This window comes from Loxodonta africana, chromosome 2 (assembly GCF_030014295.1).
Source record: "Loxodonta africana isolate mLoxAfr1 chromosome 2, mLoxAfr1.hap2, whole genome shotgun sequence".
NCBI classification, from domain to species: Eukaryota; Metazoa; Chordata; class Mammalia; order Proboscidea; family Elephantidae; genus Loxodonta; species Loxodonta africana.
In genome coordinates, this window is record NC_087343.1 from 223,537,776 (window position 1) to 223,561,946 (window position 24,171).

The 24,171-nt window shown below is 47.0% G+C and overlaps 1 protein-coding gene across 3 annotated transcripts in view; it reads right to left on the reverse strand.

Moving 5' to 3' along the window:
- Nucleotides 1-14: 14 nt before the first annotated feature.
- The window catches only part of TMPRSS3 (transmembrane serine protease 3), a 37,231-nt gene continuing 13,074 nt past the window's right edge, over nucleotides 15-24,171 (reverse strand). For all 3 annotated transcript variants that reach the window (XM_023559116.2, XM_064279499.1, XM_064279498.1), the window contains 7 exons: nucleotides 19,996-20,121; nucleotides 18,077-18,120; nucleotides 17,164-17,329; nucleotides 15,588-15,757; nucleotides 13,198-13,293; nucleotides 8,178-8,320; nucleotides 15-7,280 (listed from right to left, as the gene is read on the reverse strand). In XM_023559116.2, the coding sequence (XP_023414884.2) occupies nucleotides 7,044-7,280; nucleotides 8,178-8,320; nucleotides 13,198-13,293; nucleotides 15,588-15,757; nucleotides 17,164-17,329; nucleotides 18,077-18,120; nucleotides 19,996-20,121 (982 nt within the window). In that variant the 3' untranslated portion in view covers nucleotides 15-7,043. The remainder of the gene's footprint in view (nucleotides 7,281-8,177; nucleotides 8,321-13,197; nucleotides 13,294-15,587; nucleotides 15,758-17,163; nucleotides 17,330-18,076; nucleotides 18,121-19,995; nucleotides 20,122-24,171) is intronic.

The window sequence follows — 24,171 nt, forward strand, 5'->3', positions numbered from 1 at the left end:
CAATGCCATTACACTAGCCCCCAAGAAGATAAAATACTTAGGGATAAATCTTACCAGAGATGTAAAAGACTTGCACAAAGAAAACTACAGTACACTTCTGCAAGAAACCAAAAGAGACTTACTTAAGTGGAAAAACATACCTTGCTCGTGGATGGGAAGAATTAACATTATAAAAATGTCTATTCTACCAAATGCGATCTATACATTTAATGCAATTCTGATCCAAATCCCAACGACATTCTTTAATGAGATGGGGAAACAAATCACCAACATCATATGGAAGGGAAAGAGACCTGGATAAATAAGGCATTACTGAAAAAGAAGAACAAAGTAGGAGGCCTTTCTTTACCTGGTTTTAGAACCTATTATACCACCACAGTAGTCAAAACAGCCCGGTGCTGGTACAACAACAGATACATAGTCCAATGGAACAGAATTAGAATCCAAACAAAAATCCATCCTCATATGAGCAGTTGATATTTGACAAAGGCCCCAAAACAGTTAAATGGGGAAAAGACAGTCCTTTTAACAAATGGTGCTGGCATAATGGGATATCCATCTGCAAAAAAGTGAAACAAGACCCATACCTCACTCTATGCACAAAGACGAGCTCAAAATGGATCAAAGACCTAAATATAAAATCTAAAACGATAAAGATCATGGAAGAAAAAATAGGGACAACGTTAGGAGACCTAATACATGGCATAAACAGTATACAAAACATTAAGAAAGCAGAAGAAAAACTAGATAACTGGGAGCTCCTAAAAATCAAACACCTATGCTCATCCAAAGACTTCACCAAAAGATTAAAAGACTACCTACAGACTGGGAAAAAGTTTTTAGCTATGACATTTCTGGTCAGTGCCTGATCTCTAAAATCTAAATGAGACTGCGAAGACTCAGCTACAAAAAGACAAATAACTCTATTAAAAAATGGGCAAAAGATATGAACAGACACTTCACTAAAGAAGACATTCAGGTAGCTAACAGATACATGAGGAAATGTTCACGATCATTAGCCATTAGAGAAATGCGGATCCAAACTACAATGAGATTTCATCTCACTCCAACAAGGCTGGCATTAATCCAAAGAACATAAAATAATAAATGTTGGAGAGGCTGTGGAAAGATTGGAATACTTATACACTGCTGGTGGGGATGTCAAATGGTACAACCACTTTGGAAATCGGTTTGGCCCTTCCTTGAAAAGCTAGAAATAGAACTACCATACAATCCAGTGATCTCACTCCTCAGAATATATCCTAGAGAAATAAGAGCCTTTATATGAACGGATATATGCACACCCATATTTACTGCAGCACTGTTTACAATAGCAAAAAGATGGAAGCAACCAAGGTGCCCATCAACAGATGAATGGATAAATAAATTATGGTATATTCACACAATGGAATACTACGCATAGATAAAGAACAGTGATGAATCTGTGAAACATTTCATAACATGGAGGAACCTGGAAGGCATTACGCCGAGTGAAATTAGTTGCAAAAGGACAAATATTGCATAAGACCACTACTATAAGAACTTGAGAAATAGTTTAAACTGAGAAGAAAACATTCTTTTGTGGTTAGGAGAGGGGGAAGGGAGGGATGGAGGGAGGGTGGGAGAGGGGCATTCACTAATTAGATAGTAGATAAGAACTACTCTAGGTGAAGGGAAAGACAGCACACAATACGGGGGAGGTCAGCACAGCTGGACTAAACCAAAAGCAAAGAACTTTCCTGAATAAACTGAATGCTTCAAAGGCCAGTGTAGCAGGGGCAGGGGTCTGGGGACCATGGTTTCAGGGGACATCTAAGTCAATTGGCATAATAAAATCTATTAAGAAAACATTCTGCATCCCACTTTGAAGAGTGGCGTCTGGGGTCTTAAACACTAACAAACAGCCATCTAAGATACATCAATTGGTCTCAACCCACCTGGATTAAAGGAGAATGAAGAACACCAAGGACACAAAGTAATTACAAGGCCAAGACACAGAAAGGGCCACATGTACCACAGACTACATCATCCTGAGACCAGAAGAACTAGATGGTGCCCGGCTACAATTGATAACTGCCTTGACAGGGAACACAACAGAGAACCCCTGAGGGAGCAGGAGATCAGTGGGATGCAGACCCCAAATTCTCACAAAAAGACCAGACTTAATGGTCTATGCCAAGAAATATGGAAGACAGCTTCCTGGCCAACTGACTGGAAGAGATCGATATTTATGCCTATTCCCAAGAAATGTGATCCAATCAAATGTGGAAATTATAAAACAATATCATTAATATCACATGCAAGCAAAATTTTGCTGAAGATCATTCAAAAACGGCTGCAGCAGTATATGGACAGGGAACTGCCAGAAGTTCAGGCTGGTTTCAGAAGAGGACGTGGAACCAGGGATATCATTGCTGATGTCAGATGGATCCTGGCTGAAAGCAGAGAATACCAGAAGGATGTTTACCTTTGTTTTATTGACTATGCAAAGGCATTCGACTGTGTGGATCATAACAAACTATGGATAACACTGCGAAGAACGGAAATTCCAGAACACTTAATTGTACTCGTGAGGAACCTTTACATGGATCAAGAGGCAGTTGTTCGGGCAGAACAAGGGGATACTGATTGGTTTAAAGTAAGGAAAGGTGTGCTTCAGGGTTGTATTCTTTCACCATACCTATTTAATCTGTATGCTGAACAAATAATCTGAGAAGCTGGACTATATGAAGAAGAACGAGGTATCACGATTGGAGGAAGACTCATTAACAACCTGTGTTATGCAGATGACACAACCTTGCTTGCTGAAAGTGAAAAGGACTTGAAGCACTTACTAATGAAGATCAAAGACCACAGCCTTCAGTATGCATTACACCTCAACATAAAGAAAACAAAAATCCTCACAACTGGACCAATGAGCAACCTCATGATGAATGGAGAAAAGATTGAAGTTGTCAAGGATTTCATTTTACTTGGATCCACAATCAACAGCCATGGAAGCAGCAGTCAAGAAATCAAAAGACGCACTGCATTGGGCAAATTTGCTGCAAAGGACCTCTTCAAAGTGTTGAAGAGCAAAGATGTCACCCTGAAGACTAAGGTGTGCCTGACCCAAGCCATGGTATTTTCGATCGCATCATATGCATGTGAAAGCTGGACAGTGAATAAGGAAGACCGAAGAAGAGTTGTTGCCTTTGAATTGTGGTGTTGGCGAAGAATATTGAATATACCATGGACTTCCAAAAGAATGAACAAATCTGTTTTGGAAGAAGTGCGGCCAGAATGCTCCTTAGAGGCAAGGATGGCGAGACTGCATCTTACATACTTTGGACATGTTGTCAGGAGGGATCAGTCCCTGGAGAAGGACATCATGCCTGGCAGAGTACAGGGTCAGCGGAAAAGAGGAAGACCCTCAACGAGGTGGATTGACACAGTGGATGCAACAATGAGCTCACGCATAACAACAATTGTAAGGATGGCGCAGGGCCGGGCAGTGTTTCGTTCTGTTGTGCATAGGCAATGGCACCTAACAACAACAACAATGTTCTGACTGAGACTAGAAGGATCCCGGTGATCATGGTCCCCAGACCTTCTGTTGGCCCAGGACAGAACCATTCCCGAAGCCAGCTCTTCAGGCATGGATTGGACTGGACAATGGGTTGGAGAGGAATGCTGGTGAGTAGTGAGGTTCTTGGATCAGGCGGACACTTAAGACTATGCTGGCATCTCCTGCCTGGAGGGGAGATGAGAGGGCAGAGGGGGTTAGAAGCTGGTGAAATGGACATGAAAAGAGAGAGTGGAGGGAGGGAGCAGGCTGTCTCATTGGGGGGAGAGTAATTGGGAGTGTGTAGCAAGGTGTATATAAGTTTTTGTGTGAGAGACTGACTTGATTTGTAAACTTTCACTTAAAGCACAATAAAAAAAAAAAAAAAGAGACATGAAGTTCTGATACATGCTACATGATGGACCTTAAAAATGTTACACTAACTGAAATAACCCAGATACAAAAGGACAAAAAACATTGTATGATTCCACTTACGTGAAATATCTAGAATGGGTAAATGCATAGAGACAGGAAGTAGATTAGAGGTTACCACAAACAGAGGTTAGGGGTGGGGAGCTATTGCTTAATGGATGCAGAGTTTCCATTTGGGCTAATGAAAATTTTTGAGAGTAAATAGTGGTGATGATTACAAAAATTATTTTTTGTAAGGAAGAAAGAAAGGAAGGGAGGGAGGGGCGAGGGAGGGAAGAAGGAAGGAAGGAAGGGAGGAAGAGAGGGAAAGAGGGAAAGAGGGAGGGAGGGAGAAGATGATGTAGACCTGCTGGGAAACTTCATGGGAAGGGAAGCTTCTCCTGGGTCTTCCTGGGACATCTGAAGGGAGACTTGTGAAAAGGCATGTCTATGGTATGCTGACATCTCAGACAGGCCAACACTTCACAGTGGGTGAGAGGCAGCTGATAACTAAGACATTCCACAAAGAGCAACTCCCCAGCAACCGAGGAGCCTTTCCATCCATCATAGTCAAAACCACTCATCCACAGTTTCACGAGCACAGTAGAAATCTTTCCTAAAACCCTTCCAGGGAGCCCCAGAGCAAGCACTAGTGTTTCTCAGAGTGTGTCTGAAGACCCCCAGTGTCAAAATCACCATGGGACCTCACCCCAGACCCCCTAAGCAGACTCTCTGGAGAAGGTTCTGGGATCTCCATTCTTAACAGCCAGCCAGGGAGAGTCTTATGTGCCCCTAACTTTGAGCTTTGTTAATTCTGCTGGGCAGAGTTGTGCAGGGCAGGAGTCATGGGTCTTGGTGAGACTCACACTTACCTTCATTAGCCTGGTGGCTTTAAGCAGGTTCCCTCCTCTATAATACAGCAATAGCCCTGAGGGGAATGGGCTAAGACATGATCCCTGTCATTGCACCACCCATTCACCCCCACCCATGCCCTGCATTCCTCAAGGGCTTGAAGAAGTGGGAGTGGGTGTCTTTGACTTGCATCCTTCAGTGCCTCAAGCTCAACTTTCTTGATGACTACCTCAGTCACATGGAACCCCCTGGCCTGTGTATAGCTGCCACGGAGCTCCTTGCCATGTTCCTCCTGGCCCATCTCCATGTCAGGCTCCCACTCCCACTGCAGTACTTTCTACAGGGTTGATGGGTTCTTGCTGAGTTTTGTACTGAAGGTCATTTTGTGCTCCTCAGTGCTGGGTGCGGGGCCAGTGTGCCGTCTTACAACCAAATGACCTTTTTCTCGTTGCCAATTCTGACTCATGGCGACCCCATGCATTACAGGGTAGAACTGCCCTATAGAGTTTTCTTGGCTGTAATCTTTACAGACGTGGATTGCCTGGGCTAACTTGGGTGGCACTGCTGGGTGGGTTTGAACTGCCAACCTTTAGGTTAGTAGCTGAGTGCAAACTTTTTGCACCACCCAGAGACCTAAACAACCTCTGGCTAACATTTTCGAATGGGCTGATCTTCTAACATTTGCCGAGACTTGCTGTGTGCCCGCACTTCATCTTTGCTGTGCTCAAGGGAAGAACTCTTAGTACCTACAGAGGAGACTGAGCCCGAGAGGGTGAGTGATGCTCACAGCTGCACAGCCACAGACGAGCAGAGCTAGGAGTTAAACCCAAGTCCTCCCAGCCTCACCCTTGCACTTTCTTCTCCAAGTAACCCAGTGAGGCCTCAGGTTCCCGTAGGCGCTTCCAACAGGAGGAACCATCGTTTAGTTTCTTATTTAAGGCAAAAGTTCAATGAGGAGGAAAGGGACATTAACATCTGAGGCACATTACAAGTGTGACATCCTTTCTTAACCAATGGCTTCGGATTAAAAAGCTTTTAAAGAAGGTCCTTGAAACTGGTCCCAGGAGGCATATGAGGCTCAGACCATGAGGTCAAGTCTGCAAATACCTGCTGTGCGCCCCCTAGGTGGACGGTGCCACACTATCAAAACTTCTGCTGTGTGAGGCCTCACCTGCCTGCAGCCTCTGCCTGCTTACCTGGGAGGTGAGTGGGCATTGCCATCTGACCACGGCCTGGGAGGTGAGGTGGGCAACGCCATCCAACCATGGCCATACTGCGGTGTCTATGACACACCTTACCAGGCACCCAGGAGGCCCCAGCCCACCTTGGCAGTGACTAAGCAGCCCCTCCTCAAGGCCCTTCCCACTCACAAACCAACCCGTTGCCTTTGAGTGGATTCTGACTCATAGCAACCTATAGGACAGAGTAGAACTGCCCCGACTGAGTTTCCAAGGAGTACATGGTGGATTAGAACTGCTGACCTTTTGGTTAGCAGAAGTAGCTCTTGACCACTATGCCACCTGGGCTTCTTCCCACTCACAGGAGGCCCCTATAGCTCAAAGCTGGCTTGGTTCTCCCCTGATTGGAGATTTTCGGGCTTATCCCTGGCTCCCGGCAAGGTCCAAATTCCTTCATAGGAGTTTGGGGTCTTTGCGTTTAGACCCTCGCACCTCTGTCTCCACCTCAGCACCATCACCCCACCCATCCCTCCTATCGACATAGCAAAAAAAACCAAAAGCCAAACGCAGTGCCTTCAAGTTGATTCTGACTCATAGCAACCCTATAGGACAGAGTAGAACTGCCCCATAGAGTTTCTAATGAGCGCCTGGCAGATATGAATTGCTGACCCTTTGGTTAGCAGCTCTGGCACTTAATCACTATGCCACCAGGGTTTCCTATCTACATACAGACTCATTCAACTCACCCCCTTTCTCCAAAAGGGCTCCTCCTCAGCTGCCTCTCCTCCCTCCCCCTGCTAGGTGAATCCCATTCATCTGTCATATCACATCTGCATGGACCACACCTACAGAAAGCATGGGGCGGGGGGAGGGGGGGATCAGTTGTGCTGGTTGGAAAGGAACTTCAAGGTCATTCTAGTCCAACACCCTAGTGGTTTGTTGGAGGATAGCCGTCGAGCTCTTAACCACTACGCCACCAGGGCTCCAGGCACCCCTGAATCACTGCTCACCGAATTGACAACTGATTATCAGTCTTTATAGCAGGGCTTGGGTAGTACTCAACGGGTTACCCATAGGGTGAATAACATGATGGAATGAGCTGGGGAAGAGGTGCTCCACTGGCAGAGGGGGGCTAAACCCACCTCCAGCTGCTCATGGATCCAATCCAGGAAGGCAGTGATGCGGGTGTAGACACCAGGCTTGTTTACCTCAGCACAGCCAATACCAAAGCTTGTTGCCCCCACCAGCTTCCACACCCTCCTGTCTTGACATACTAGGGGTCCGCCGCTGTCTCCCTAAGTGAAAAGAGTTAACTTAAACAAAGATCAGCAGAATGGGCACTGCAACGGGGTTTTCCTTGTCATAGCTGTAGTCGCCTTTCACAGCATTACAAAATTACAGTGCAAGGATAGCTCTGCATCCACACCCTGGAGACTTTCTAGAATGGTCTCCAGCACTCCCCATGGTGAGGGTCCCTCGGCCCCTCTGGAATAGTTTCCCTCCAGGCTGTGTTTTCATACCAGACTCTAGATACACTGACCTCATGAAGGTCAAGGGCAGCTGAGCACAGCCAAAGAGGTGCTCCCAGAGGGAGAGGCAGCCTGGCTAGGGGTTTTAGAGGACCTGCAGATGGACCTTCAGGGAGTATTGGAGTTCCCACCAACCATGGCTTTTGGAGGCCCAGATTCACCATTTCCCCCCTGCCTCCACCACCCTCCTCAACCAGTTGCCATGGAGTCAGTTTCAACTCATGGCAACCCCATGTGTGTCAGAGTAGAACTGTGCTCCACAGGGTTTTCAATGGCTGTGACCTTTTGGAAGTAGATCTCTAGGTCTTTCTTCCAAGGTGCCTCTGGGTGGACTCGAACCTCTAACCTTTTGGTCAGCAGCCAAGCGCCTAACCGTTTCTCCACCCAGGGCCTCCTCCACTCCCTTTACTCCCCTGCAAACTCTGAGAATCAAGTGCGGTGGGAATCATCCAGGAGTACACTTCCTCCACCCAACCCCAAAGCAGAGGGGGAGCCTTTGCAAACAACAAGGAGAGGGAACAATATCTTAAGCAAATGTCCTTCCCACGCCCTGTAAATTTGCTTTTGGATCAGTCACATACAACGCTGGCAGTAGCTGCGTTACCACAGGAGAGCCTCACCTTGCTTGCTGCCATGGCCACGTGTCACTATGCCCCTCCTCACCTGGCAGCTGTCTATGCCGCCCTTCAGGTAGCCCGCGCAGAGCATGGAGGGTGAGATGATGCCGCCATACACATCCCTGTGGTTACAGACCTTGTTGGAAATCAGTGGGACAGCTGCGTGGTTCAGCACAGGGGAGGCGTCACCTGTGGCAAAGCAGGTGCAGACACATGCAGTGTGAAGGAAACCCACTCGGGATTCAGAAGCCTGTGTCAGGGTCTTGGGGGCAAGAGGACACCCCCCTGACATGACATATGGCTGACAAGGCTGTGGCCCTGTCAGGTGGGATGAGAAGATTCAGTCTGTTGTGAAGCACCATCAAGCTTTACAGCTTTGCTCCCTTCCACGTTGGCCACTGCCTTCATGCCATTGACTTTCAAGTAACCAAGGTGTTGAAGGAGGTGGTGGGTGGTGGCAACGAGAGCCCACCTGGCTCTCCCCAGGGGCTTGGGCCTGGACTAAGTGCTTGACATGCACCAGTCCGTTTAGACCTCAGAGCTACCCAGGTTACAGAAGAGGAAACTAAGGCCTACAGAGGTCACATGACATAAAACGTCTTGACGGAACTCTGAGTGGTCAGCAGAAAACCGTTCCCCAAAGATGTCCAGGTCCTCATCCCTGAAACCTGTGACCGTGTTATCTTATGTGGCAAAAGGGCCTTTGCAGACTTGATGAGGGTACAGGCTGTGCGATGAGGAGGTTATACTGGATTATCTGGGTGGCCCAGTGCAATGACAATGGTTCTTAAAAGAGTCAGAGAAGGAGATGAGACAATGGAAGCAGAGGTCAGTGTCAGAGAGAGATTTGAAGATGCTACACTGCTGACTTTGAAGATGGAGGAAGGGTCCATGAGCCAAGCAGAAACTTCCAGAAGCTGGAAAAGTCAAGGATTCTTCCTTGGAGCCTCCAAAAGGAACACAACTTGGTTTTAGGCCACTGAGATCGATTTTTGACTTCTGACATACAGAACTATAAGATAATAAATTTGTGTAGTTTTAAGCCACTAAATTTGTGGTAATTTGTTACAATAGTGTATGAGTTTCCTGGGGCTGCTGTAACAAAGGACCACAAAGTAAATGGCTTAAAGCAATAGAAATTCATCCTCTCACTGTTTTGGAGGCTAGATGTCCAAATTTAGGGTGTCAGCAGGACCACGTTGTAGAGGAAGATCTTCCCTCATTTCTTCCAGCTTCCAGTAGCTACAAGAGTTTCTTGGCTTGTAGATCTAACCCTCCAATCTCTGCCTCCATCTTTGCGTGGTTGTCTTCCTTCTGTGCCTGTGTCTGTGTGCCTTCTCCTCTTTTATAAGGACGCCACTCAGATTGGATTAGGGCCACCCTACTCCAGTATGACTTCACGCTAATCTAACTAATTACATCTGCAAAGAACCTATTTTCAAATAATGTCACATTCACAGGTACTGGGGGCTAGGACTCTATCATATCTTTTGGGGGGACACAAATCAACCCATAACAAGCAGCCACAGGGAACTAATACACCTAGGGTGGATCAATTTGTGAAGGAATCATTACCTTCTAAATTTACTTGTTTGTAAACCCAGCTTTCTTTGTGTTTTATTGGCTTAAAGCAGAAGACTCCTCTATTTCCATTCCTCTAGCATATATTAGAAAGGAGCCCTGGTGGCTCAACAGTTAAGCACTCACTGCTAACTGAAAGATTGGTGGCTTGAACCCACCCAACAGCTCCACAGGAGAAAGGCTTTGTGATCTGCTCCTGTAAAGATTAAAAAATTACACCCCAGAAAATCCTCTGGGGAGGTTCTGTTCTGTCACATAGGGTTGTAGTCATGGACTGAATTGTGTCCCCAAAAAATATCTGCCAACTTGGCTAGGTCATGATTCCCAGCATTGTATGATTGTCTGCCATTTTATCTTCTGATGTGAATGTTGTAAATGTTGTAAATCCTATCACTATGATGTAATAAGATGGATTAGTGGCAGTTATATGGATAAGATCTACAAGATTAGATAGTGTCTTAAGCCAATCTCTTTTGAGATATAAAAGACAGAAGTGAGCAAAGAGACATGGGGACTTCACACTACCAAGAAAGTAATGCCAGGAGCAGAGCACATCCTTTGGACCTGAGGTTCCTGTGCTGAGATGCTCTCAGACCAAGGGAAGACTGATAACAAGGACCTTCCTCCAGAGCAGACAGAGAGAGAAAGCCTTCCCCTGGAGCTGGCACCCTGAGTTCAAACTTCTAGCCTGCTGGACTATGACAGAATAAACTTCTCTTTGTTAAAGTCATCCACCTGTGGTATTTCTGTTATAGAAGCACTAGATGTCTCAGACAGTTGTTATGAGTTGAAATTGACTCGATCGCACCTAACAACAATAGCATATATCAGCAGGGGATGTGTGGATCTTCAGTCTCAAAGCCCATATCGTAAGCTTGCAATGACTGTGAGTCACACCATTTTTCATGCATGGCTTCCTGAATGCACCCTTAAATATGCTATCTTTGCAATGGGGGCTGCCTGGCCATGGCATTGGGCTGAAAGTAATACCTGTTTTAATTCATCCCCAAGAATTCTGTGAGGACAATGAAATAAGTAATACGCAGAGGGACATGGGCAGGGAAGCATGACTTGGAATCCCAGGCCTTTCATTGCCTGGTCATGTGAGCCGGAGCAAGGTGCTTAATATCTCTAATCCCCAGTTTCCTCTCCCACAAACTGAGCCCAATAATAATAATCCCTGTAAGGGATTGAATTGTGTCCCCCAAAAAGAGATGTTGAAGTCCTGGCTTCTCTACCTATGAATGTGAACTTGTTAGGAAAGAAGGTCTTTTTCTAAAGATGTTCTCAGTTAAGTTAATGAGGTCCTACCCGAGTAGAGTGGTGTCCTAATTATGTAGTGCTGCTATTACAGAAATACCACAAGTGGATGGTTTAACAAAGAGAAATTTACTTCTTCACAGTAAAGTAGGCTAAAAGTCCAAATTCAGAGTGTCAGCTCCAGGGGAAGGCTTTCTCTCTCTGTTGGCCTTCTCATCAATCTTCCCCTGGACTAGGAGCTTCACTGAGCAGGGACCCTGAGTCCAAAGGACATGCTCTGCTCCCAGCACTGTTTTCTTGGTGGTATGAGGTCCCCCTGTGTCTCTGCTCACTTCTCTCTTTTATCTCTCGAGAGATTGCCTCAAGACACAATCCAATCCTATAGAGTGAGTCCTGCCTCACTAACACAACTGCTGCCCATTCTCCCTCATTAACATCATAGAGGCAGGATCTACAACCTATAGGAAAGTCACTCACAATACCAAGAATTCTGGCCTACCCCAATTGATAAACATATTTTTTTTTTGGAGGGGGGGACATAATCCCTTTTGTGTTGTGCCTTACAAAAGGGGAGAAGAGACACAGAGACAGAATCACACATAGGAGAATACACCTGCAAGCCAAGGAACACCAAGGACTTCCAGGAGCCACTGGAATCTGAGAGAGAGGCATGGAACAGGTTCTCCCTCAATGCCCTCAGAAGGAATCAACAGGGCTGATACTCCAATAAGGTCTTCAGAACTGTGAGACAATGAATTTTTGTTCTTATAAGCCACCTAGTTGTATTTTTTTTTTTTTTTATGGCAGCTCTAGAAAACTAAGATACCCCTTCAGGTACTGCAGTGAGGATCAGATGGTATAACACTGAAGCATTCAGCTCAGCATCTGGCACCGGATAAGTGCTTGATAAAGTTGGAGCAGCAATGTCCGTGGCGAAAGAGAGCTCAGCAAGTTTGTGGGAGAAGCTTCCAACACAGGCAGGAGGGTGGAGTGAGCCACTGCGATGGGAGAAAGTGTTCATCAGGCCTTTTGTGGTGGACAGGCTGGATCACTAGCGAGAAGATGAGCAAATTTGCACAGGGATCCTGAACTGCCCAGGAGAAAGAGCTGTTCTCCAGCCCCTCCTCTTTGGAGTCCGGCCTCATTAGTATCAGGCTGGTGGGCTGGGTGGTCTTGAATGAGAACTCATGAAAACTCACCAGGAGAGGAAGGGGAGCATAGATTGGTGACCCTGCTCCCCACCACAAACCAGGGGTTCAGGGGCACTGGTTCTGAAGGGGCTGGAAGCACCTAGACCAAAGCTGGGCTTTAGCTCGGTGTAAAAAAAAAAAAAAAATTTTTTTTTTTTTTAGCTCGGTGTATGAGCTTGAAATGACAAAGAACTGTAAGTCACCCTGAGCCAGGGTAGGAGTTGGGACAAGCAAGACTTCACAGGCCCTTTGGATGGAATTAGCCCCTGGATGCCTTAAGCACTTGGGGGTCAAGGGGGTCAACTAATATGTCTCCAGAGGAAAACACTGAACTTCCCACAACAGGGAAAGCAGCTGATGTGACCATATTTGAGACTCAAACTGATAAAAGGAAGGTACATTAGCATTTATTATTACTATTATTAGCATTATTACTTCTACTCTTATTGTAGCAATAAGGTTCTGTTGGTTTGCCTTTTCTACTCGATCATTGTCGAATGAAATAACACATCTTCCAAAGTCCCACAAAACAAAAATTCTTCAGCTGTTACAAGTCTTTGACTTCTGAATAAACCTTGGAGGGGGGTTCTCTATGTGGGCTCCTATGTACTTAGTTAGCATGGGGGAGGAGGAGGAAGGAGGTAAACCCCAAACCTCTTGCCCTCGAGTCAATTTTCAACTCATTGCAACCCTATGAGGTAAGATCCTAAGACCCTAAGGAGGTAAGTGGAAGGGAAACCATCTCATGTGTTAGCAAAGGTCTCTCCACCATGGGGTGTCAACAGTTTTCCTTTGTTTTCTATTTCTATCCTGAGAAAGCCTGCAATATCACATTGTGTGGAGACAAGTGGAACCAGACTGATGGCCCATGATTGATTCAGCCATTTGCATGTTTCGAGCGGCTGGCACACAACCCCTGACCTGGACTTCCGGGCATCACAAGGAACATTATATGGGAACATTGGGAGGGAGCGTGTTGAGTATGGGCCACACCCCAGCTCCCCAGGCTCAGAATTGTCATCCCAGACCACTGACCTCCATCTTCCGTGGCCCCCCATCCTGACGTCCAGCACATCTTCCCATTGGGAAAATTCTCCTCTGAGTTGGGCAGACAAACTGGTTGGACCATCTCTGTTTAAATGGGAAACAACTCAGTTGAAATAGTAGTCCGAAAAAACAATATCTGTGTTTATGTCTCTGAGAAGCACAAAATAGACAAGCCCTGGGTAATTTGAAAGCTATTAGTCAGAACAGGGACTCCTCTAGAACCCTGAAAACTGTACAGCAGTCCTGCTGCTGCTGCTATTGCTGCTGCTGCTGTTCTTGTTGGTATCGCCATCAAGTTGGCTCTGACTCATGGAGACCCTATGTATAACAGAATGGAACACTGCTTGGTCCTGCACCATCCTCATGATTGTTGGTATGTTTGAGCCCATTGTTGTGACTATTGTGTCAATCCATGCCATTGGAGGTTTCTCTGCTTTTGCGGACCCTCTCTATCTTAACCAACCATGATGCCCTTTCCTAGCAAAAACAGCCCTAGCTGTGGCAACTGGGTGAGTCTAGACCAGAGGTTGACAAGCTTTTTCTGTAAAGGACTAAAAAGCAAATATTTTAGGTTTTGTGGGCCAGGCCATCTCTGTCACAACTGCTTGACCCTGCCATTACAGTGTGAGAGGAGCCACAGGCAATATGTAAACAAATGGGTGTGCTTGTGTTCCAATGAAACTTTATTTGCAAACATGAGCAAAGAGCCAAAGTTGGCCCACAGGTCATAGTTGCCCACCTCGGTCTAGACCACAGGCACGCTGCCTTACAGAGATTCACTGCAGGAATATTCCTATCCCTCCTAACACATTTAGAGTTTACAAGTTTGCCTGTTGGCGTGAGCTGTCACATAAGCCCACCACCAAGCCCCACACACAACTAGTGGGTCGTGAAGTTTTCACGTGGACACATTCTGAGATGTGCTATGCATTTCAGGGCATGGCAATAATAGAAAGGTAGAGAAGGAATAAGGAGGACTCATTTTTATTTGTGTCAAAGTATAAGTGCTGGCACCTCATGTTTTATAACCAAAATACCATGAATAATAATGAACAAACCAGCACCACCGTTACAATTCCTCTCTCTGTAGAAATATTTGTTTCCAAGCATTATGGGTACCATGTGATAAGCACAGGGATGGCTTTACCGGGTCAGATCTGCAGCTGGTCTTAGGCCAGAATCCCACTCCAATAAGGAGGGGGAGGGATTCACCTTGTTTATGAGGCTCTGTCTGTAATCTAGCCTGTGTGCACTTGAAAATGGAGCCAGTAAACCAGTTGCCATCTAGTTGACTACAATTCATAGTGGCCCCACGTGGGTGAGAGTAGAACTGCGCTCCATAAGGTTTTCGGTGGCTGATCTTTTGGAAGTAGATCACCAGACCTTTCTTCCAAAGAGCCTCTGGGTGAACACAAACCTTCAACATTTTGGTTAGGAGCCGAGCACAGTCACCATTTGTACCATCTTGGGACTCCAAAGGAGTAGGGCTCATGAATGCTTTGTTTGCATCTACAAAATGTTAGAAAGTTCTATCCTGCATGGCTCTTTTGGTGTTTTTGTAACTTTTAGGGGGCAGGACTTGAGGTTTCCCATGGAGAAACAGTGCCTTCTGGAGCCCGCTGACCTCAGCAGTAGGTTTGGACAGAATTTTCTGAGTGGTTCCATCTTGTCAAATATCTCATTCTCTTTTAGTTTGTAAAGAAATGGCTGCCAGGGAGGACCCACCACCACAAGTTGACTAGCCTCAAAAGTGCTCTCTTTCCCCACGGAGATGGAGACTTCCCTCGTCCACCTAGAAACACTGGGCAGCTGGTGGTACTGGAGGAAGAGCCTGTCACAACAAGCACCCGGCCCAGGGTGCTTTGTACCTGAGGGCCAGAGACTCTCTTTTCCCACCTAGAGCACCAGGTGGCCTGGCCAGGGGAAGCTCCTCCCCCTCCCCCAGGTAGTACCAGCAAGGACAGTGGGAGACCCAATGGCACCATACAAGTCAAGCCAACCAAAGGAGCACCACTAAGGCTCTGAAAATAAATTGTTTTTGGAACCACAGTCCATGAAAGTAGGCTAGGACCTACACAGTAATCCTAAACAGAGTGACTGCCTGCAAAAATGGAAGGTTTGTAGAGGGCCCAGAGCCTCCTAACATAATATGGAAAATGTCCAGAATATAACTGAAAATCACCTGTCATATCCAGAACCAAGAAAATCACAATGTGAATGAAAAAAGATAGTCAACTGACTCCAGTGCCAAGATGAATCAGATGTTGGAATTATCTGACAAGGATTGTAAAGCAGCCATCATAAAAATGCTTCAACAAGCAACTGAAAATTCTCTTGAAACAAATGGAAAGAGACAGAACACGGAAACTTAGTCATACCGTTGAATGTGAGTGGCCCTGCCAGCTTCATGAGGGCGATGTCGTTGCCCAACCTCTTTGGCTTGTACTTGCTGTGGTAGATGATTTTCTCCACCAAATGAGAAGGGGCTGGACTGTCCAGCAGGGAAACTAGACCCACTTGGATGGTCCATGACTTGGGGAGGTATAGGCTGAAATGAGGAGATCAAGACTTGAAGGACAGGAAATACCCAACCACTAACCCAATGGCTTTGGCTGTCCTGAGAGCCACTGCCTGGGGAGATGGTTGGAGATGGGATCAGGCAAGAGACAGTCCCATTGCCCTAGCTTGTGTATGCTCAGTGTTGTGGGTTGACTTGCATCCCTCAAAAAGATAAATTGCAGTCCTAACCCCCAGACTTGTGACTGTTACCCTGTCTGAAAATAGGGTCTTTGAAGATGTTATCAGTCGGGTTAACGTGAGGTCATGCTGGGGGTGGATGGGTCCTAACCCTATATGACTAAAATAATAAAACCAAACCACTTGCCATCGAGTGGATTCTGACATAGGGCGACCCCCACGGCTGTGACCTTTTGGAAGCAGACCACCAGGTCTCTCTTCTGAGGTGCCTCTGGGTGGGCTTGAACAGCCAACCTTTTGGTTAGTAGTCAAGCATTTAACTGTTTGCGCCACTCAGGTCCTCCTTCCTGTATGGCTAGTGTCCTTTTAAAGGAGAAGATATATATAGAGACAGAGACAGAGGAAGGATACCATGGGACGATGCAGCTGCAAGCCAAGGAATGCCTGGAGCTACCAGAATCTGGGAGAGAAGCACAGAACAGATTCTCCCTCAGAGCCTCAGGAGGAATCAACATGGCTGATACCCTGATTTGGACTTCTAGCCTCCAGAAGTGTAAAATAATAAATTTCTGGTCTTATTTACCTCCCAATTCATAGTATTTTGTTATGGCAGCCCTGGGAGCCCAGGTTGAATTAAGACACCCAGCATCTGAGCACAGCACCCATGCCCTGGAGAAGCACAGACCCACACCTGAGCTATTTCCCAGACAGACCTCACCTCTGACGACCTCTCAGTATTTGAGAACTGAGCTCAACTTTGCTTAATGCAACGGTTCCATCAAGACTCATCCTCCATCAAACAGCAACCAAAACAGAGGGAGGTAAAAACAATGGGGTGAACTAACCTTTGTTTGGAAGTCCTTTCAGTGGTTTTCTTATACTGTAAGCTCATGAGAGAGACTGCTTTGGGAACAGTTGACCCCCCATGCTGGCACCCTCAAGCCCCACCCCTCCCCATATTGTCTGTCATCTGTCACAGGAAATCTAAGTCCTTCCACTCTGGTGGTTTGCTCTGCAGAAGAGTGTTCTTCTTCCTCTTTCTACCTTTTCTGTAGAAGCTGCAGCTCTAAAAACCTCCAAATGAGCTCAGGGTCACCAGTCACCCCCTGTGATGGTGACAGCCAGGAGAAGACAGGCCTCCACCTGACCACTATTTGTCACGAACAGGTCTGTCAGCCCTCCCCAACCTGACACCAGGACCAGACACATGCCCTGAGGGAAGGTGAGGACCCCCGCCAGCGAGCCCAGAGCACTCACTCGTAAACACAGTGGGCAGCGGTGACGATCCACGTGGGCGTGATGACAGAGCCCCCACATAGGTGGTACCCCTGGAACTGAAGGCTGACCTGCCAGGGCCACTGCATGAGCGAGGACATATTCCCACCAACGATGCGTGCAGTATAGCCCGACCTCCGACCGCAGGCTGCAGGGAGAACACAGGTTGCGGGCACCCCCCTGAGACTCTTGTCTGAGTCCTGCCACTCCCTCTCCTGCAGCGATGTCCCCACAGGGCCCACAGCCTGGGGGGACAGAGGGCCAGTGAGGGTTGGGATGGGACAGGCCAGGAAACGGTGCTTGGGTTCGGGCAGCATTGCAGAGAGTCTTGGAGGAGGACAAGGTGTGGGTGGGGTATTCTGGGGGTGCAATAAAGAAGTCCAGCAGAGTAAAGAGCCCTCCCTGGTCACCACGAAGGGCGTTGGCAGCACCCTCTCCTCTGTAATGCCCATGGCCCCCAGGATGATGGCAACACTACGGGGGCATCAACGGGAGCATATGGGACTCCTGCAACCCCTCTCCTCACTAACCCAGGCACTGGGGTGCATTGCCCCAACTGCTCCAGATGTTCCTCCCGCAGCATGGACCCGCCCCTGCCAGGACCCAGGGACATCTGAGCTGTCTGTGCAAGCTTCCTCAGGCAGGGAATGGAAAAGTGAGAGAGAGCCAGGCTACAGGAAAACTCTACCTGGTCCTCCCCCTGTACTGCCTCCCCCCCGACCTGCCAGGCCAGCCCAGCTGCTCCCGCTCCTCCTAGACCAGGTGGGAGAAGAGTTCCCACCTGGCACCTAGAGGGAGGGAATCAGAGCTGTCCTCAGAGACTGAGAGCCGACAGGGGTGAGGAAGAGGAGTCTGGGGGCCTACGTTTGGTTCTTTGCATTCCAAGAACTCTTACCTGTGCACTTCAAGGTGACCACGTGACCCGACGCACATCCCTCCCTAAAGAGAGAATAAAAGCCTTAACGATCAACATCCTAGGCCTGAGACAGCAACGTTTTTGGTTGTTTGCGTTTTTACTTAATCCTTTTGGGATAAAAATAAATAAACTCTCTTCTCCTGCTCTTGGATAGAGATAGCAATTTCCATCTATTTAACAATAGCATACTTGGAGAAGGAGTGCACACAAGTCATCATAAAGCTCTCGATTACCCGTGAAGTGACGCGTATGTGAGGCTGTGCAGTATTTCTAGGCTTTGCAGGGTTAACAGTGAACATGCACGTGAACTCTGCGGTTCTGCGGTATAAACAGAAACTGGGGTCATCTGGACTTCAGTTTTACCCCATGTCCAAGCTCTTCACATCCTGGCCTTGGGGAACGTGGCGCGCCCTGGGATGGGGGCCTTCTTGGCAGGAAGCCCCTGAAGCCTGGAATTCGCACGCTTGGGAAAGGCTTCCTCCTGGAGCACTGTGATATGATTGCCCCAGAAATGGTACGCGCGCACACACACACACACACACACCCGGGGGGTGGGGCATGTGCTTTTCTGACAATGAAGGGAACCATCTGAACTAGTTGCCACGGAGTAAACTCGGACTCATGGAGACCCCACGTGTGCCAGAGCAGAACTGTGCACCATAAAGGTTTTCAATGGCCGATTTTTCAGGATTGCCAGGCCTTTCTTCTAAGGCACCTCTGGATGGACTCGAACTTCCAGCCTTTCAGTTAGCAGCCAAGCACATTAACCGTTTGCACCACCAAGGAATCCTAAGGAAGGGAAAACCCACAAAAACAAACCCACTGCCGTGGAGTTGATGCCTACTCGTGGCGACCCTATAGGACAGAATAGAACTGCCCCGTAGAATTTCCAAGGAGCAGCTGGTGAATTCAAACTGCCAGCCTTTTGATTACCAGTCATACCCTTTAACCGCTACACCACCAGGGTTTCCAGTGAAGGGAAGCGTATACCCAAGTCTTCATAACTTCTTTTGCATTGGAGAGAAAGCTAGTTTCACCAGGCTAGGGTTTTAGGACACCAGAGATGAACTATATCCCCTGTGGGTTGATATATGGGCCCCAGGGTGCACCGCCATGGTGCTTGTTAATTATATGACAGACAGACTGGTAAGCTCGTGGTTTTCAGAGCAGAGAATACACCATCTGGGTTTTGTTCCGAGGTGTCAGGCAAAGAGTGCAAAACTCAGATTCAGGCCACCTCACCACCTAACCTGGACAGGTCAGTGGGCTCCTCTAAGCATCAGGTACTTTACTGACTTCACTTGGCATCTAAGGTACCTGGTTTGACCTTCCTTGTACTTTCCTAGGGGAAATACATACATACAGTGAATGATGAATGTGAAAGTACTTTTAAACCAAGAAAGATAAGCTTCCTTCCTTCCTCCCTTCCTTCCTCCCTTCCTTCCTCCCTCCCTCCCTCCCTCCCTCCCTTCCTTCCTTCCTTTCCTCCCTCCCTCCCTCTTTCTCCCTTTCCCTTCCTTTCTTTCTCTTTCTTTCTTTTCTTCCTTCCTTCCTGCCTTCCTTCCTTCCTTTCTTCCTCTCTCTCCCTCCCACCCTCCCTCCTTTCCTTCCTTCTTTCCTTCTCCACAAGTATCTGGAGTATCTACCATGTTACACGCACATTACTACACTCATTACATGTACATCACTGTTAATCCTTTTACTACCTTTCCTTTCCCTCCTTTGCTTTGGTTTTAGGGTTGAGTTCTTGCACCCGCACTCTGGTGTGCCCACCCAGCCTCACCTAGGTGACCAGGCACCTACTCCCATACTTCAGGGTAAGATCCGTGTGCCTCTCGAATCTTTGCAGAGCTGAGCACAGCCTTACAAACACAGCAGTGACTGGCTGAACCACTTACCTCACATAGACTGAGTGGTGCAGAGCTGTCACCTTGTCATCAGACAAGAGGTGATTGATGGAAGCGAAGCCCTCCCGGAATTGCTCCTCCAGCAAGTCCACTCGGAGGTGGTCGGAGCTTACATAGCTGCAAGGACATTGGGAACACAGGCCCATTGTGTTATAACTACTCTGTGCTTGAAGTCAACCTGTCCTCAAGACTCAGTCTTACAGGTGTCATACTTGGGAGACATCATTTTATCCCCTCAAACCATCAATGACTTCCTTTTGCCAATAAAGTCCACATACCTTAGCAAGGCACTCCAGACCTTGAGAGGCCCCACTCCACAGCATGCCTACCCACCAAGGGCTCCAGCCACATGGCAAGGAGGACCAATCCCTGATGTCACCGGCTGGGTTCCCCAATGATGTGTTCAGCCAGCCATGAAGGGAGCTGAAGACGGAACAATGTGCGGCATTGTCGGGTGAGCACCAAAGCGGAGGGACCTGCCCAGCACCCTGAGAACAATAGAGTGGGGGAAGAAAAGACACTTCCCCATTCTGCCTGTAGCTGGCTTGAGTTTCCATTGGAGAGAGATGAACATGCAGCAGGAAGAGATTCAGAGGGGGTGGGCACCAAGCCCATTGCTGTCGAGTCCATTCCGACTCATAGTGACCCTATAGGACAGAGAAGAACTGCCCCATAGGGTTTCCAAGGAGTGGCTGGTGGATTCAAATTGCTGACCTTTTGGTTAGCAGTTGAGATCTTAACCGCTGCGCCACCAGGGCTGAGGGTGTGGGTTGGGACAGGAGTAAGTAAATGTTTAAAGTATCAGGAAGCAAAACAATGGTCAAGGAGGTGTTTGAAGAGTTATAAGATGGAAGCTGGTGAATGAATAGCTGTATTTCTCTTCCTTCGTGCAGAGAACAAAACATAAAGCAGTTGGCTGGCTTTCCTTACTAACATAGCAGCTTATCAACCAGGATTTCATCAATGATTACAAATGCTCTGGGGCAGACGTATACGTGGAACACAAGGTAAAGCCAACTCTGAGCTTCTGAGGAAAATGCAAACAAGGTAGATGCAATGACCTCCCCAACCTTCTGACCACTCTCACCTAGGAATTACTCAACAGGCTGATACAGCAGGTGAAAGAGCCAGTTGTTACTGGGGTGGAGAGATCCTGATGCAGGCAGGCAGGTGACAGGTGAGGGACATGGTGGAATGCAATTATTAGTTATCATTAGCTGCCATTGAGTCAGGTCCCTACTCATGGTGACCCCATGCACAACAGAATGAAACGCTGCCCAGTCCTGCACCATCCCCATGACTGGTTGCAGATGGAACAATTTCGGTCCACAGGGCTTTCATTGGCTGATTTTTAAAGTAGACTGCCAGGCCTTTTTTCCTAGGCCATCATAGCCTGGAAGCGCCAATAAATCTTGTTCAGCATCATAGCAACACACAAACTGCCACTGACAGATGGGTGGTGGCTACCTGTGAAGTGCAACGGCCAGGAATCAAACGCAGGTCTCTTGCGTGGAAGACGAGAACTCTGCCACTGAGTCACCACTGCCCCCTGGTGGAGGGCAAAGTGACCTGGAATTCAGCAACTCCCATTGCTGCCAAGTCAATTCCAACTCATAGTTCCCATTCAGCAACTAAATCAAAAACCAAACCCATCACCATCAAGTGAATTCTGACTCATAGCGTCCCTATAGGACAGCGTAGAACTGCCCTGTAGAGTTTCCAAAGAGTGCCTGGCAGACTCGAACTGCTGAGCCTTTGGTTAGCAGACATAGCACTTAACAACACCACCACCAGGGTTTCCAACCTAGTGTCTCATAAATTGTCAAAATCTCGAAGTAATGACGATCACAACCACGACCCCAAATTCTTACAGGTGTTCCTAGGTGCCAGACTCACTTCTGCGCTCTCTAAGCTCACTCAAGCCTCATGACAACCCTTTAAAGCAGGTGCTGTTATTATTCCCATTTCATAGGGTAGAAAACTGAAGCGTGAGCTATATAACTCGTCTTAGCTTACACTGGGATTTGAACCCGGGTAATCTGGCTTGACAGTCCATCTTTTTTTAATAGCAGATATCTGACTTAGGTCGTAGAGCAGAGAAAATCGAAGAAGGATTTTTAAAGAGAGAATTAGGGAGAATAAAACAAAAAACAGAAGTAAATCTTAGGAATTGAAAGGAAGTTTAGAGAAGAAGAGAACAAGTTTGTAAGCCCTGAGATCATCATGAATCAGGGCTGACTTGACAGAAGCTGACAAAAACACAGTAAGAAAAGGGGCGATGTTTAGGTAACAAGCTGGAGAAATTGCATTGTCCAGACTTCTTACCCGTTATCAATTGCTGTCAAGTCATCCCCCAACTCAGGGTGACCCCATGTGTTACAGAGTAGAACTGAAGACTGTAGGGTTTTCATGGCTGTAATCTTTATGGGAGCAGTTTGCCAGGACTTTCTTCCACAGCACCTCTTGGTAAACTTGAACCTCCAACCTTTCAGTTAGCAGCTGAGCCCATTAACCATTTGAACCACCCAAGGACTCCATTTTAAGGGTGTTGTTGTTAGGTGCCATCGAGTCAATTTTTAACTCATAGCAACCCCATGTGACAGAGTAGAACTGGCTCTTAGGGTTTTCTAGGCTGCAATCTTTACCAGAGCAGACAGCCAAGTCTTTCTCCCACGTAGCCACTGGGTGGGTTCCAACAGCCGACATTTTGGTTAGAAGCCAAGCACTTAACCATTACGCCACCAGGGCTCTTTCATTTTAAAAGTGCTGTTGTTGTTAAGGTCCATCGAGGCAGTTCCAACTCATAGTGACCCTGTGTACAACAGAGCTAAACATTGCCCTGTCCTGCATTATCCTCACAATCATTGCTATGTTTGAGCCTTGTTGCAGACACTGTGTCAATCCATCTCATTAAGGGTCTTCCTCTTTTTTTGCTGACCTTCTACTTTACCAGGCATGATGTCCTTCTGTAGTGACTAGTCCCTTCTGATAGCATGTCCAAAGTATGTGAGATTAAGTGTGACCATCCTCACTTCTAAAGTGCAATCCATACTGAAGGCTGTGGTCTTTGATCTTCATCAGTAAGTGCTTCAAGTCCTCTTCACTTTCAGCAAGCAAGGTTGTGTCATCTGCATAACATAGGTTGTTTATGAGTCTTCCTCCAATCCTGATGCCCTGTTCTTCCTCATATAGTCCAGCTTCTCGGATTATTTGCTCAGCATACAGATTCAATAGGTATGGTCAAAGGATACAACCCTGACGCACACCTGACTTTAAACCAATCAGCATCCCCTTGTTCTGTCCGAACAACTGCCTCTTGATCTATGTAAAGGTTTCTCATGAGTGCAATTAAGTGTTCTGGAATTGCCATTCTTTGCAATGTTATCCATAACTTGTTATGATCCACACAGTCAAATGCCTCTGCATAGTCAATAAAATACAGCCTTCAGTATGGATTGCACCTCAACATAAAGAAAACAAAAAGTCTCACAACTGGACCAATGAGTAACATCATGATAAACAGAGAAAAGATTGAAGTTGTCAAGGATTTCATTTTACTTGGATCCACAATCAACAGCCATGGAAGCAGCAGTCAAGAAATCAAAAGACGCATTGCATTGGGTAAATCTGCTGCCAAGGACCTCTTTAAAGTGTTTAAAAGCAAGGGTGTTGCCTTGAAGACTAACATATGCCTGACCCGAGCCATGGTATTATCAATGGCATCATACACGTGTGAAAGCTGGACAATGAATAAGGAAGACCGAAGAAGAGTTGACGCCTTTGAATTGTGGTGTTGGTGAAGAATATTGAATATACCATGGACTGCCAAAAGAACGAACAAATCTGTCTTGAAAGACATACAACCAGAATGCTCCTTATAAGTAAGGATGGCGAGACTGCGCCTTACATACTTTGGACATGTTGTCAGGAGGGATCAGTCTCTGGAGAAGGACATCACACTTGGCAAAGTACAGGGTCAGTGGAGAAGAGGAAGACCCTCAACAAGGTGGTCTGACACAGTGGCTGTAACAATGAGCTCGAGCATAACAACAATTGTAAAGATGGCCAGGACTGGGTAGTGTGTCGTTCTGTTGTGCATAGGGTCACTATGAGTTGGAACCAACTCGATGGCACCTAACAATAACAACAACACTTCTAGGGAGCATT